At 34.7% G+C, this 16,277-nt stretch overlaps 2 protein-coding genes and 1 long non-coding RNA gene across 3 annotated transcripts; 2 read left to right on the top strand and 1 right to left on the bottom strand.

Moving 5' to 3' along the window:
• The first annotated feature begins 5,986 nt into the window (after nucleotides 1-5,986).
• LOC140956278 (protein STRICTOSIDINE SYNTHASE-LIKE 10-like) lies at nucleotides 5,987-11,134 on the top strand. Its single transcript, XM_073412986.1, has 3 exons — nucleotides 5,987-6,378; nucleotides 9,976-10,239; nucleotides 10,377-11,134. Exons 1-3 carry the CDS (start codon nucleotides 6,104-6,106, stop codon nucleotides 10,942-10,944), a joined length of 1,107 nt encoding a protein of 368 aa, XP_073269087.1. The 5' UTR covers nucleotides 5,987-6,103; the 3' UTR covers nucleotides 10,945-11,134.
• Nucleotides 6,403-9,954, top strand: LOC140956279 (uncharacterized). Its single transcript, XR_012171417.1, has 3 exons — nucleotides 6,403-6,522; nucleotides 6,763-9,225; nucleotides 9,764-9,954. It is a non-coding gene; the product is annotated as an uncharacterized lncRNA (long non-coding RNA).
• Nucleotides 11,135-14,604: 3,470 nt separating the features above from the next.
• Nucleotides 14,605-16,228, bottom strand: LOC140991096 (uncharacterized). The gene is made up of 2 exons (XM_073461018.1): nucleotides 15,122-16,228; nucleotides 14,605-14,807 (listed from the first exon to the last, which is right to left on the bottom strand). The coding sequence occupies exons 1-2, from the start codon at nucleotides 16,212-16,214 to the stop codon at nucleotides 14,773-14,775; spliced, it is 1,128 nt and encodes a 375-aa protein (XP_073317119.1). The 5' UTR covers nucleotides 16,215-16,228; the 3' UTR covers nucleotides 14,605-14,772.
• Between the last annotated feature and the right edge of the window lie 49 nt (nucleotides 16,229-16,277).

Raw genomic sequence — 16,277 nt, 5'->3', positions numbered from 1 at the left:
CAGAAGTTTACTTGACGTACACCAACGTAAAAATAAATAACATATGTTACTTGATATGTGGCTTCCAAATACTTTAACTTGGTTAGCTATCATTCTCAAAATTTTCTTAAAATTTTGCAAATATGTCATCTACGGGGAAAAGCTTCACGATTATCACCTAAAAAAAGAATTTGTTCCTGAAAATAATTTTTCTTCCCACAACAAAAAGGGTTCACCGAAATTTTTTTGGCACTGAACATAAAATTTTGAGTTTTTCACAGTGAACAAAACGTTTTGATCAGTACGCGACACTATCAAATGATTGGTAAGTTAAAAATGTAGATAAAAATTTATAATATCCAAAATATAATCTTAACTTTTTTATATAGCAGCTAATTTTTTTTTGCAACAAAAAGAAATATGTTGTGACAGTCTCACAAATTTATATCAGTGAAACATGTCGATCCGACAACGAAAAACAATATATTTGACATAAAAAATAATATAATCGATAATTCGTTTCATAAAATTAATTAATTAAATTGTCTAGAAATTTTGTATAACAATAACGATCTCACATTATTCCCGGAGTTCTACATATGGACATGATCGTACTTATAAAAATTAATGGTATGATTCGAATATTTTAAATAATACAACAATTAATGTGTCACATTTCTATCGTACTTATAAGAACTCAATTTAGTAAATATAAAATAAAATTAGAAAGAACAAAGAAAAGAAAGATTCATTGGACTTTGATTGATCGAGGTACCCAACTAAAATCTCTAGAATTTGATTCTAAAATTTGTTGACCAATATACCTAGCTAGAATGTTCACCTTGTATATATCAACGAATGAGAATCATTACATTGTAAAATTCATCTTAAAATTATTATTTCTACATCACATATAATATTATATATACCCCTACATAAAAATTATATATGTTTGTTTAACGAATAGTTCTTAGTATTTTATATTTATATAATAAAAAATCACATTTCCTTGAAAAAATGCAAGGGAATCAAACAATATAAGTGTATGCATAAACTATCATGGACAATGCTCATTATGGACTCTATTTGGGATATTCTCTCACAAACGAGTTCTCTCTTAGGTTTTCTCTCTCACGGGTTTTCATATATCATTACTCATAGCACATCTTTATCCATAGAAATGAGTTTATTTTCCTGTCCCAACACTCGAACCTAAGACCTCCATGATAAATCTATAGATTCAATTGGTACCCACATTTATCCAGAGGTATTGGGTTCGAGTATTGAGGGAAAATGAACCCATTTTCATGGATTGAAATATGTGATGGGTAATAGCGCATGGAAAATCCCGTAATGGATAAGGTCTCAGATAATGCCCATTTATGGAAGAAGGTCCCAGAAAGAGCCCAAGATCCAGAACTAATTATTTTTCTAGCTACATAGAATTCTTAATTTTTGGGTTAATCTTTGAGTGAGATTAGTAATGAGATGAGTGACCTCCTAGGAAGTTATCGAATGCCAAACTGTTGACATTGCGCTGCTTGATATGGTTGGCTAAATGAGACATAAAAAAGTGACTTCAGATCTTAACGGGTGATATTATCTTTGTTGGGGACATGACCGACGGTAGAAAAATGGTAAAACTGATATCTAATGGATATGAGAAGCATCAACAGATATACACACACATCTTCGAACTAATTGGCCTAACACCCCGACTCATTAGCACACAAGTAGATGCACTTTACGGTGCCACAATTATAGAGAAATAAAGCTTCTTGTTTGCTAGCAGCTATAACTTTTGGCATAGTAGTAAGAGTTTGATCATAATAATTGGTATAAGAGCGAGGTCATGTGTTCAAGTATCCTAAAAAGCATAATTATATACTTCTTGGAAGGGGGATGTTGAGTTAAGTGCGTATGAGTGGGAGTAGTAATGAGATGTGTAACCTCCTAGGAAGTTCTCGTACGTCAAACTGCTGATGTTGCGTCGCTTGATCTGGTTGGCTAGGTGGATCGTAAAAAAAAAAACGTCAAGTCTTAGCGGGTAATACTGTCTCTACTAAGGACAAGATAGACTGTAGGAAAATGGTAAAACTAATTTCTGAGGGATATGAGACAGTACCAACAAATAGGCGCGCACCTCATCAGACTCATAGATCTAACAACCCGACCCACTAGCATACAAGTAGATGCACTCTGTGCTCTCACGAGTATAAATAAATAAAGTTACGTTATTGTTAACTGCTATATATATATATGTGTGTGTGTGTAGGGAGGAAAGTTCATCGTATTATATATATATATATATATATATATATGTATATGCCTCGTGCACGAGATCTGATTCAGCCTTTGATTTTAATTTTTTATATTTTAGGTTATTATCGAAATAATTATTGCATAATTTTACCAATATATTTAATAAAATATATTGAAAGAGCATATATATTTTATTTAATTCCCATCTATTTATTGAAAAAAATAATTAAACCTTTTTCTTACGCCAACTAATTGTAAACAGCATACAAACAACACACTGCTTCTTTCCGGCCAAACTATGAACAAAGCCCATGAAACTCGTTGGAAGCATAAACTCGTTGGAAGCATGAAGTGAATTTTTTTATTATAACTATAATTAATTTTTAAAATAAAATGTCGATAACTTATAACTCATTTTTCATAAAAGTCTCATGTTTAAGACGACGATCTTTCTTCTCTTCAATACCCTTTCCGTGAATTCTTGCAAAATACATTTCACAATTTTATCGAACTTAAATGATATATAACTTCTATCATATATATTTTTAGACAAATTTAATATAATGGTAATTACCATTATATTTGAATTAAATTATATTAATTTAACCAATCTGGGGAATGTGATATTTTGGAAAAAGAGATTTCTATTTAATGCCGGGGAACATGGGCGAACGGGTGGTTGAGTTGTTCATGTCTTGTATCTTATTAAACGTATCCCACGACCTTTTTATGTCAAAGTTAAACCCGATTATTCGGGTTATTTCAGATCTAATGGTAACAAATCGACCAAAAAATATAGAGTTTAAGTTGATCGATCACGTGCCGAGGTACACTAGTTTTAATATTATTCATAAAATTTATAATGAATTTTGCATACAACATAATTAACATATAATTAACGTGCAGCCAATCAAAATATTTATTTTTTGTTTTAATTGATATATGTAGCAGCTTATGAAGGCACCTTGTATATATTGGTCTCCTCAATTCGTTTGCAATAACCACATTCATCAAAATAAACTTATTTTATCTTTTGATTATCTAGATGGGGTTTGAGTTTAGAGAATTTGGTTTTTATTTTTTGTACATAATTAATATAGATTGAACATTTATTGTTTCATAAAAAACTAAAATCGATAATGATATTGCAACTAAATTAATTTTTAAACCGTACAAACAACTCAAATATCATGTTTGTATATTTATAATGAAATTAATATTTTTAGCATAATTTTTCATGAATCGGGTCGGGTTGAAGATTCGTCTCGTGAAACGATTTTTCAGGAGTTTTTTTTTTTTTTGAATAATTTAATGAACACATGGTCACATATTATTCATGCATTACTCCTACTATAGGGCATTGCTGAAAATATACAACCCATCCAAATCTTTTGGTCACCCATCAAATCTTTTGGCCAGGTTGAACCCAAGGTTCTCTTGTTTCATTCTTTGTTTTTAATTGCATTTTTAAAGTAAGTCGGATGACTCATGCCACACCTCATACCAAGATCTAAAATTTGAGACGAAATATTAGATTTGAGACTCGAGTATTGTAACAAAATTTTCCCTAATTTTTGCACCATTGAAAAGAGATCTTAATCCATATGCACATTGCTAAATCTTGGGTATTGAACATTTAATTATCAGAGTTTAGGCAATACCATTATATATGCGGGATAGAAAGATTCCAATTCATTTGGGGTGATTGTGTTTCAATCCAAATATATCCAAATCATTGTTTTAGTATTATACTTAGGATATCCTGAATATATTTATTTTTTTATATATAAAAAATTTCAATAGAAAATATATCCAAATTCAATAGTTGAACACCAATCTGTACGAGTTGTGGGTTACGCGTTCCAATTCTCCAATTTTTTTAAAAAAAGAATATCAATTTTAAAAAAAAATTTCATACACAAATTATTATAAATAATATAAATCTTTCAAACTAATCAATCAATAACCATACATAAACTATTGACTTTTAATAATTATATAGATATTCAAATTTTCAATAGATTTTTAATAACTTAATGGAATTCATTAACATACAAACATTAAAAGTTAAGGTACAACTATAAATTATCAAAAATTGTATTTGGTTCAACACAAAGATTTGGATGGATTTTTAAAATTTCTAACTCATACACAAGCTATTTATTTATCTCTCTGTCGCTTCACATCACCTCTCTTCTTATCTTTTCTCCTCCCATATATCTCTATCATTCTCTCAAATTTTCGAAGTGTATCTCTATATATATTTTCATCTTTCCTTTTCAAATTTTTCATTTTTTTGCAGATTGTTCATTTAATAATTTTTTATTTTAATATCATAGGAAATTTTGAATTATAGAATTGATTTTGTGATTTTTAATTTATGATTTATACAAATTAATGTAATATTCAATAATAATAAAAGATTATCCAAAAAAAGTCGCTTAATTCTTAATAATTGAATAGCCTCGCAACAACCATGTTTTTTTAAATTCTTTTTAGCATTTTCAATTAATATATGAGCTATGATATTTTTATACAAAATTATATCCACACAATGCTAAATAATATTCTTTTCACATGTATATTATTAATTCAAAAACAAGATTACAGATTAATCAATTGATTTATTTTAAAAAATTTACAAACACGCATACAAATCCACATATATACACATGTAAGAATTAAATGATTTAACTTTTAAATAAGTATATTTATTTATTAATATAAATATTGAAAAACTATTTCAAAATGAATATATTATATATGTCAATTAATTATTGGTTCAAAGAAATTAATAAAAAAATAATATGTTATAATTAAGTACAAAATTTATAAAATTCTATAAACAAAATTTCACAAAAATCTATAAAATTCTTGCAAAAAAGTCTACATGAATACACACAAATCTGTTTATGAATCTGTGAGAATCCATAAAAGTCAATAAAAATCTATCAAATCCATAAAAGGCTATCATTTGAAAAATTCATTAAAAGTCATCAAAACTCTAAATTGAATACATCCCGCTATGATTCTTGATTGCAAAATGAAAAATTATTTTATTCTTGCAAAATCTCACATGTTTAATTGGACTTTCTTCCATTTCTATTGGCGAAATTGACGGGAAAAAGGAGTGGGGGAGTGTTTTTAATCCAAATCTTTTGCAACATACTCTGTAATATCTCATAATCAACGCACATAAAAAAATCATTGATGGTACACAATTATTTATTTTATCCTATCCTTAAGATAATACCAAATATTAATTATTATAAAGAGACAACATGTATTTTTTTTAAGGTTGTATTAAAAATAATTTAACTTCCTCGTAGCTATTAGATCAGGCTCGTGTTTGGTTTGACTAATAACGTGAGATTGTGAGTTGTTTTGGGGTTTTATCTCATGTTTGGTATGTAAAACCACGTTATCCCTCGTATTTGGTATTATGTGTGTTTAATAAAGTCACAATCAAAATATTAATAATCCTGGTTTAAAAATTATATTTTTGGACAAAAATGTCCATTGTCTTATTATGGTGTCGCATTTAAAAATCATATTAAACATAATATTATATATTATCATTTATCATCATATATTATATTTTCTTATCAATTATTTTTTTTTTTTATCATTTATTTACTGATAATTCATTCAATAGTCTGAATATCCAAACCAATCACTCTCAATAGATTGAATGTCAGGATTAGGATCGAACTAACCTATACAAAACATGAGTTATACCTAATTATCGTCGTCTTTTCAAATTTCACCGAAAATATAAAAGGCCACAGCTGATCTTCGGACATTTCTAGGTTCCGTTTCATTCAAATTTTTGGATCAGCATAATTCCAATTAACCCAAACCCATGAATTCGAAGCTTATCCTAATTGCAATAGCGCTGCCACTGCTCGCGGTGGTGATTACCTTCGCCAACACCGGCTTGTTCACGCCGCTGCCACTTCGTGGGTCGCACGACGTCCTCATCCAGGCAGATAGGATCCACTTCACCGGAGCAGTGGGGCCGGAGAGCTTGGCCTTTGATTCCAGCGGCCGAGGCCCTTACACCGGCGTTGCCGATGGCCGAATTCTCAAGTGGGACGGCGGAGATTGGGTGGAATTCGCTGTCACCTCATCTAAAAGGTAATTAAAACGCTCCCTGCCACGCCACCTGTACTATGTGTATATGCGTGTTTTTTAACTGGGTTTTTCAGTATATAGCTTCACTTTTATGTTTATGAGCAAAAATGCCCGGCCTAAAGTCGGACAAGTGGCCGGGGAAATTTGGTCAGAGAGAACCGATTGAATTATTTATCGTGCTCCATTCTACTCTCAGTAGTCTATGATCGTGGCATGTTGCATGATTCGCACTCGCAAACGTACTATGTCAAATTTTAGGATTTGGATCCTCTACTTTGGCGGAAAACACAATACCGGGTGATGTGTGTTTTTGATCATTTGATAGACCTCACACAAAATTTTCAGAGGAAATGAGATCATCTAGTGCTGTGTTTTCAGCCACAACAGAGGATCCAAATCCCAAATTTTAATGTACCATGATGAATTGAGTTTCGTTCTCATAAGAATTGAAATTATGTTTATACGAATTAATGTAATTAAAATAATCTCGACTTTATTAGAAAATTAAGCTTAAGATTTAAATAAACTAAACTAATGCGGAATTTCAAGGATGATTTTGGGTACATGGTCTGAGACTGGTTTTAGATGCAAAATTTAACTCAATTTCATTCATGTAGATCATATTAATTGATAATATCACATATTCCAATTTATAGGCCAAGAACCCGCAAGTGTTATTCACGGCCTCTTCTAAGTGTCGAGTAAATATTATTATTTTAGTGTCAATTTTGATATCAATATCAGAAATCAGTCATCAAAATACTTTAATCAAGTTTTATGGTTCTCTTTCAAATATCTCAAAAGAAATCGTAGACTTCTTGAACTCTACAAAAATCATAGGTTGTGTTTTCTTATGATCTAATTCAAAATCTTCTCACTCAGGTGCCAGATTTGGGATAAATTTAACATCCAATTATCAATAAATTGGAAGGCAAATAAAACAGCAAGACACAAATAAATTATAACGCAAATAATAGTAGAAAAAATAATATGAAATTAAAATCAAGCTCCGTCAATCTCTATAAACAACCAATAAATTTATAATAAAATAAAAAACAGAGACATTTTAAAAATATCATAAATAAATCAATACAAATAATAAAGATCACAAAGTAAAGTTGATCATGGTACCAATTAATATTCTCCGTCTTGTGAATCAACTATCCCTTGTTCGCTCCTATGTCTCAAATTTGTGTCCCATATCTCCTTGAATGCATAATTGTGTGGTAGTGTTGTTTGGATATTGTATTTTTGGGTGTTCTTGGATGAAAGAATGATGAAAAGTGTCACCTGCTCCTTAAAAAACGGCTGTCATCTTTTATTTATATCATTAACGGACCAAAAACCTGGCATAAGACCCATCACAGGCAGGTTTCCCTGCGGGGCCCAGAAAATCTGTGCCCCGAATCTGAACTGTATCTTTTGGGCAGCATGCTGGGCCCCAGCACTCTCGATTCTGCGAGCGTTTTCTGTTTTACCGATTTTCGTGCTTTCTTCACCCCTTTGCATCTTTTCTCTTACAAGATGAATATTAGATTATGTTTGTGCTTAAAATCAATGGAAAACATCTTATGACATATAAACATGACAGATTAGGGACTCATCATGGCACTTGTAAACGTCTTAAGACTCTCAAGTATTCTTTGATTGTTGCCTAAGATAGCTAGTGCTCGTCCCATGAGGTCCACGAAATCCGCATGGATACTGTATACACTTCAAACTTTTGGTGTTGGAGAAAACTTACACAGCCTCGATTTTATTTCTTTCCATTGTGAATTGGACTACAATTTGGCGCTTGTTATCCTGTTTGATCACACTACTTTTGGAATTTCCATAAGAAGAAAGAATCTACCTTGCACTTCTGCATTGCTATTTGAGATACAGCAAGTTCATTAGCTATGTTTTACCATAATTTCAGTGTCATTTAAGCTGACAAGAACCAGGTTGTTGCGTATCCTTGGGATTGTTGGAGTACTTTTTTACACTTGGTTACTGAATGTTGGACTAATTGTCCTTTTTGGATCTTTGGTGTCCAAATTTGCATTGTCTAGGCGAAGGAAGTGTGGCTTGGTTTAGATATGCTATGAGTTCCTTGGTTCCACAATCAATGGTGGAATTGATAATTAAGTTTGGATGTTTTCTGACATCATAAATTAATCTCTTGAGTTGAGCTCTCTCTCTTGTTAAACTCTGGTTATATTACTGATGCTTTTACTAAGAGTTGGTGTAGCTGTCAAAACTATTTTAGAAAGATCTACATATATCGAATGTGCTTAGGGTTGTGGTTGCTTAAAATATGTGCTCAATATAGAAATAGGTGTGGGAAAGTCATGGTGTCCATGGCTTTTGGCTCTTGATAAGGCGGATAATCTTGAACACCCACTTTGGCTCCACAAGTAATTCTATTATGCTACTCAATCTTTGCAAGATCTTAAATCTAATAGACTAGTTATTCAGATCAAACTCTCATGTGAACCCTAAATTACAACATATTGGTTTGCTGACCCTGAAAAAAACAAGATTCATCCTTCATGTCTTATCGATCAGAAGCACGATTTTTAGGTTGCATCAATCCGATCTTGAATATTGAAAGCCTCGTCTTGTTAGTGTTGGTAGTGTCGGCCATGTTCACATCACAGGCATGTTAAGTACATTTGTCAAATATGACTGTGTAAGTGAAGGCGTATAAATTATGTCGTGGATGTCGATTTCTCAAATGGTAGAAACTATTATATTTGCCTTTTGGGTTGAACTTTTTTGTGAAGCTTATGTTTTATAATACGGAGACATCACAGTTCGGTTTCCCAAATATCATGATTCATCCTCTGTGTTTTACTGATCAGAACCATAGTTGTCAAAGGCGAGCGCCTCGCACCTCAAGGCGAGAGGCGCCACCAGGCGTGGCCCCAGGCGCAACGATTCACAAAGGCGAGCCCAGGCGCGCCTGAGTTGTTTTTTTTTAAAAAAATTCAGAAACAAAGAAGTTACACTTTGAAAATGCAACTTCTCTGTTTTTTTTAATAGTAACTTAAAATGTAAAAGGCCCAACCCAAACCCTAGCAGCCCAGTTCACAAATTAAATAACAGATTACAGAAGGCGACAAGAGCAGAAGTGTGCAGACTGCAACAGAAGCCAACAACGTGACAGCGTGAATAAGAGAAGGGCCAAAAACCATTTATTGAAGAAACCAACTATGTGACAGTGTGACTTAATTATTTCTTATTTTAATATATTATTCTAAGATATATATTTTTTTTAAAAAAATAAAAAATGTGCGCCTTGCTTCGGTAAGGCGCGCGCCTCGCCTTGCGCCTTGCGCCTCCGGTTCCAGAGCCCTTGTGCGCCTCGATGCGCCTTGCGCCCTTGACAACTATGATCAGAACTCAGTTAATTGGTGTCTCTGTTCCAGAATATTGAATCCCTTGTCATGTTTGTTATTGCACTGATAACATGTAGAAGATCGTTTAAATGATGGCAATTCCAAATTTTGGTTATTCATTATCTTGAGTTACACAAGTATTTTATGCCGAAATGTACTTGTATAGTTCTATTAGTAAGATTTCATTTGAAAAAAATAGATTTCTTTGCGTGTACTGAAGGGAGAAATGTTCTCAACCATTCAATCCAGCAATGGAGAACGTATGTGGTAGGCCATTGGGACTGCGGTTTCATGCAAAAACCGGATATCTTTATATTGCGGATGCTTACTTGGGACTCCAAGTAGTTGGGCCAAATGGAGGAATGGCTTCACCGCTAGTAACAGAAGTAGAGGGCAAGCCTGTGCGCTTCGTCAATGACATGGATATTGATGAAGATCAAGACGTGATTTACTTTACGGATACTAGCACGGTATTCTACAGAAGGTATTTGGATTTTAAACTTCAATTTATTTGCTTATACTATGATTAAGAAATTATCCTTTTTCTTCTGTAACATGAGATCTGCCTCTGATACACGGTCTAACCGAAGGAATTTAACAAGCTTTTGTGTTTGATGTAAGGCAATTCATACCCTCAATCTTGACCCAAGACAAGACCGGCAAGCTGATGAAGTACAATATATCAAGCAAAGAAGTCTCAGTTTTACTTCGAGGCCTTGCTTTTGCCAATGGCGTAGCCCTGAGTAAAGACCGTTCTTTCCTCTTAGTAGCTGAAACAACGACATGCAGAATACTGAGATTCTGGCTTCAAGGCCCTGATGCCGGAAAACACGAGACATTTGCAGAATTCCCAGGTTTTCCAGACAATGTAAGAAGAAATTCAATTGGTGAGTTTTGGGTTGCTCTCCACTCAAAAACTGGACTTCTTTCTAAATGGGCAATTTCTTATTCGTGGTTCGGAAATACGCTTTTGAAACTCCCCCTCACGTTCAAGCAACTACACTACTTGTTAGTTGGAGGCAAGCCTCACGCTGTTGCAGTAAAGTTAAGTGACGAAGGTGACGTTCTGCGCATTTTAGAAGACACTGAAGGGAAGACATTGAAGTTTATCAGTGAAGTAGAGGAGAAGAATGGTAAGTTATGGATCGGCTCTGTGCTCATGCCATACATTGGGATCTATACCTTGTGAAATAGATGCACCCAAGTTCATGGATTTGGTTCATTTTTCTAATGGTATATTTTAGATGCGACTAATTACAGTTGGATCAAATGAAATGTGTGTAATTGACGTGAAATTTGTTTCGTTCACTATAATTGTTTTATAAGCTATGCTCCACACGTATAAAATCCGAATGAAGCTTTTTTAAAAATAATAATAATATGGGCAATACTATTTATATTAAATTATCATGAAGTTTGATTGATTCTGTTGATAAAACAATAATTGTTAACGATCAAATCGGATTGTTATATAGTTTAAAATATTTGAATTAGAATGTTATCATCGACTATTAATTTTGTATAAAGTGACAAACATTCAGTCATATTAGTATCAGAGTAAATGTCATATGTTTGATTATAATATCAGAGTGGGTCTCATGTGATCTGTGAGACGGGTCAACCATATCCATATTCACAACAAAAAGTAATACTATTAGCATAAAAAGTAATATTTTTTCATTGATGACCCAAATAAGAGATCTGTCTCACAAATACGACCCGTGAGACCGTCTCACACAAATTTTAGCCTATCATATATTGGAATTAGTAGAATTATTGAAAGTGATTTTTGTTGTGGTGTAATAATTGTTTATATAAGGATTGTTATTGAATTGTGCTGTTAGGATTGTTTTACGATTTAAAAAATTTGAGTCGTACCATTATCGTCAGATATAAGTTTTGGTAAAATGACAATCATTTAGGTTAAATATTTCATATCAGCTGTATTAAGTTCTTGAAAGTTGTCTGTATAGGATTGGACAAATCTCCTTTATTGAACTAATTTTTGAAATGAAGTTAAGCTCAAGTTCATGATCTTAACATGATATCAAAGCGCACGTTTACCGTTATATATTGTATTGTTTTTGTAAGTCATCCAATATATCAGAAAACAGAAATAAAGAAGCGGAAGCTTTTATTCATGAACAAAAAATCAAGTCTACAGTAATACATGTGTGTTGTATTTATAGACATATGTGGACATGTGTATTGACTAAAATAGACACACAATCATTTTTATTTCTATGCATATTCCTAATACTCCCCCTCAAGATGGAACGTGTATATTGTGTACACCCATCTTGGACAGAAGGCTGTGAAAATGAGACGGCAGCAATGGCTTTGTGAAAAGGTCGGCTAACTGTAGTTGCGAGGAGACATGCATGAGTTTAACCAATCCGGCTTGAACCTTTTCTCGCACAATATGACAATCAATGTCAATATGTTTGGTACGCTCATGGAAGACCGGGTTGGAGGCGATATGCACGGCTGCTTGATTGTCGCAAAATAATACTGCTGGTCCGTCACACACAACACCAAGATCTTTGATCAAAGACATGATCCATAGTATCTCACAAGTTGATGACGCCATGGAACGATACTCTGCTTCTGCAGATGACTTAGACACGGTCTGTTGCTTCTTAGACCGCCATGAAATCAAGGACTCACCGAGAAATACACAGAAACCAGTGACTGACCGTCGTGTGTCCGAGCATGTTGCCCAATCCGCATCAGAGAAAAACTTCATATTAAGATCAGAACCTGATTTGTATAGTAGCCATTGTCCAACTGTCCCTTTGATGTATTTAAGTACATTCATTGCAGCCTCTAGATGGGGTACTCGTGGTTTGGAAACATATTGACTTAGCTTGTGCACGCCATAAGCTAAATCTGGTCGAGTAATTGTAAGGTATAGCATTTTTCCAATTAATCGTCTATACAAAGTTGGATCAGATATCAACTCCCCTTCGTCTTCAGACAATTTTTGATTGACATCCATAGGTGTGGACCGAGGTTTACACCCAAGAAGTCCAGAATCTGTAAGTAGTTTGAGCGCATAATACCTTTGACAAATGGATATCCCTTGTTTTGATCTTGCAACCTCTATTCCCAAGAAATACTTTAGGGTGCCCAGATCTTTTAACCGAAACTTATTGTCCAGAAACACCTTCAAGTCTGAGGCTTCTTGCTCACAGTTGGTGGCTATAACTATATCATCAACATAGATCAATAATGCCAGGAAAACACCTGCTCGAGTTCTGGTAAAGAGAGAGTGATCAGCTGGTGATTGTGTGAAACCAATGCTTAGCAAGGTAGACGAAATTTTTTCAAACCATTGCCGTGAAGCTTGCTTAAGTCCATAAAGTGACTTGTGCAATCTGCAAACAGCATTTTTGGGTAATGACTCCCTCTCTCTGCAATACCCCGGAGGCAGAGACATATAAACTTCCTCGTGTAAGTCACCGTGAAGGAAAGCATTATTTACATCGAGCTGAAGCAAGAACCAGCCGCGAACAGCAGCAATAGCCAACAAGGACTTGACAGAAACAAGCTTGGCCACGGGTGAGAAAGTCTCAAGATAATCAATCCCCTCTTGTTGCGTATATCCCTTTGCAACAAGACGAGCTTTATAACGTTGTAACATTCCATCAGCCGAGAACTTGGCCTTATAAACCCAACGACAACCAATGACGGATTTCTCGGGTGGCAAAGAGACTATAGACCAAGTCTTATTGTTTTCCAAAGCATTGAGCTCTTCGACCATAGCTTGTCTCCATTCAGGAATCACAACAGCTTGGGAAAATGTATCAGGTTCAATGACTGAAGAAATATTATTGACAAATGCATGGAATGAAGAAGAGAGTCTTTTCGAATCAAGGACTGAACAAAGAGGATAGACCGTGGAGGATGGCAATGAAGAGGTGGTAAGAAAACAATGGTAATAACGGAGGTGTGATGGACGAGTTACACGACGTTGCGAACGTGTTGAATAATGTGAGAAATCATAATTATCTTGGAGAGTGACATAAGAGGGCAGTACTCTATCAGAAAAGAAATCAGAGGGAGGAAATGCTTTAAAATCCTTGAAAGGGAAGACATCTTCATGGAAGATGACATCCCGCGAAATGCATGTTTCATTCGTGTCAAGATCTAAAAGCTTATACCCCTTATACCCCGGTGGATAACCTAAAAAAATGGACTTGATAGTGCGAGGAGAGAACTTATGACGAGAGGATAGGAGTGTGGAGCCATAGCACAAACAACCAAAAACTTTTAAATGAGCATACGAAGGATACTTACGATACAACAACTCAAATGGTGTTTTATGTGAAAGAACCGAAGATGGTGTGCGATTAATGACATAAACAGCAGTAAGGATGCAATCACTCCAATAACCTAATGGCACATTTGATTGAACAACAGAGCACGAACAACATTTAATATGTGTTGGTGTTTTCTTTCAACAATAGAATTTTGTTGGGGGCGTTCGACACAAGAATGATAGTGTACAATGCCCTTTGTCTTAAAAAACTCAGCAAAGTTAAGCTCAGATGCATTATCACTTCGAACAGCTTTAATGGGAGCATTAAACTGAGTGAAAATCAGCTCACAAAATGATGGAAATATACTGGACACATCAGATTTGTTTCTTAACAAATATACCCAAGTGAATCGGCTATGATCATCAACAATGGTCAAAAAATATTTGTATCCTTCGACTGATATTGAAGCAAAAGGACCCCATATATCAATATGAATCAGATCAAAAGAAAGCTCACTCAATACATTTTTCGAAACAAAGGGTAAACGCCTTTGCTTCGAAAGGTGACAAACAGAACAATATGACAAATCCTTATGTGCTGTGTTAAATTTCAACTCATTGTTTACAACAGAAATTCTATCAAAATAGGGATGTCCCAATCGAAAATGCCACAGATCAGTATTATTGGAGGACACACTACAAGAAAATGGCAGGGATACACCTGAATCTTCAAAAACGTAGAGGTTGCCAACTCGTCTACCCATCCCAATCGTCTTCGTGTGATGAGTATCCTGAATATGACAAGTATCATTCAGGAAAGACACTAAGCATGGAATTTGATTCGTGAGAGAGCTGATAGAGAGCAAATTGAACTGAAAATCTGGAACATATAGAACATCAGTGAGATGAAGAGTTTTTGACAACCAAACTGTCCCAATATGTGTGACCGAGATAGTGAAACTATTTGGCAAAACAACCTTGGAGTCAATTTTCTTACAAGAGTGAAAAGAAGACATATTACAACAAATGTGATGAGTTGATCCAGTATCTAGCACCCAATGTTTACGTGATATAGAAGTAAAAGAAGAAGACAAAGAATTGATACCATTGAAACAAGATACAATAGGCCCTTGGTGCTGCTGTGAATCTGGAATGAATCCAGCTCCAGTCTGAAGTTTGGTGGTTAGGAAGTCAATGAGCTGCCTACATTGCCCTGCAGTTAGAGAATCGGCTGAAGAACTTGTTGGTTCTGGAGCAGGAGCTTGACATACATATGCTCTCCCCTTCTGTTGTTGCTGATTAAATTTTGGATGTCCAGGTGGGTATCCATGAAGCTTGTAGCACTTATCAACTGTGTGCCCAGAGAAATCACAATGCGAACACACTAATATATCACGCTTTCCTCCTTTCATATTCTGAAACATCTTAGGCGTAGGCGTAATAACCGAGGCTGGTGATGCAAGAGCCAGTGGTTGGTCTACCACTGCTTTGGAGGAATTTAAACCAATAGAACGCTGCCTTTCTTCTTGAACAACGAAGGCAAATACCTTCGAGATCAAAGGAAGCGGATCTAACATGAGTACCTGTGCACGAACCTGTGTGTATGATTCATTTAATCCCATCAGAAATTGCATAACGTACTCTTGATTGTGATAAGACGCCAATTCCTTCATCGAACCACAGGTACAAGTTGTCACAGGTTGATAATCCTTCAATTCATCCCAAAGGATGCGCAGTTTTGTATAATAGATGTTTACATCCATAGATCCCTGATGCAAATTAGCCAACAACTTCTTAATTTGGAAAATTCGCAGAGCGTTGCTTTCAAGGAATCGCTCTTTCAGATCTATCCAAACTTCACGAGCAGTAGACAGATACATTAAGCTATCCGCAATTTCTTTGCTAACTGAATTCAATATCCACGAGATGACCATGCTATTGCATCGATTCCATGCTCCATACAACATATCATTAATATGTGGCCGAATGATGTCTCCATCAATAAATCCTAGCTTATTTTTAGCAGTCAGTGCCATAGAGAACGATCGACTCCAAGTATTGTAGTTCGAACCTGTCAATTGATGAGAAACAAGTAGTAACCCTGGATGATCTCCATTGTGGAGGAAAAATGGGCTACTCGAATCCTCTGAAACACCGCGATTAAGCTGGGGATTAGCCATATTGTTGCCTTTCACCATTTGCGGTAATCGAAGGAGAAAAGAAAGGAAGAAATCAGAGACGCGAAGCTCTTCGCTCTGATA

Source organism: Primulina huaijiensis, chromosome 13 (genome assembly GCF_012295235.1).
Source record: "Primulina huaijiensis isolate GDHJ02 chromosome 13, ASM1229523v2, whole genome shotgun sequence".
NCBI classification, from domain to species: Eukaryota; Viridiplantae; Streptophyta; class Magnoliopsida; order Lamiales; family Gesneriaceae; genus Primulina; species Primulina huaijiensis.
This window is presented reverse-complemented; position numbering and strand designations above follow the sequence as displayed.

Bases quoted from the DNA above. Each gene is read 5' to 3' on its own strand.
- LOC140956278 (XM_073412986.1), top strand. From the start codon at position 6,104: ATGAATTCGAAGCTTATCCTAATTGCAATAGCGCTGCCACTGCTCGCG. The intron at 6,379-9,975 runs GTAATTAAAACG...CGTGTACTGAAG, and splicing joins GCTGTCACCTCATCTAAAAG to GGAGAAATGTTCTCAACCAT. The intron at 10,240-10,376 runs GTATTTGGATTT...GTTTGATGTAAG, and splicing joins AGCACGGTATTCTACAGAAG to GCAATTCATACCCTCAATCT.
- LOC140991096 (XM_073461018.1), bottom strand. From the start codon at position 16,214: ATGGTGAAAGGCAACAATATGGCTAATCCCCAGCTTAATCGCGGTGTT. The intron at 14,808-15,121 runs GTATCAATTCTT...TGTCATATTCAG, and splicing joins TATTGTATCTTGTTTCAATG to GATACTCATCACACGAAGAC.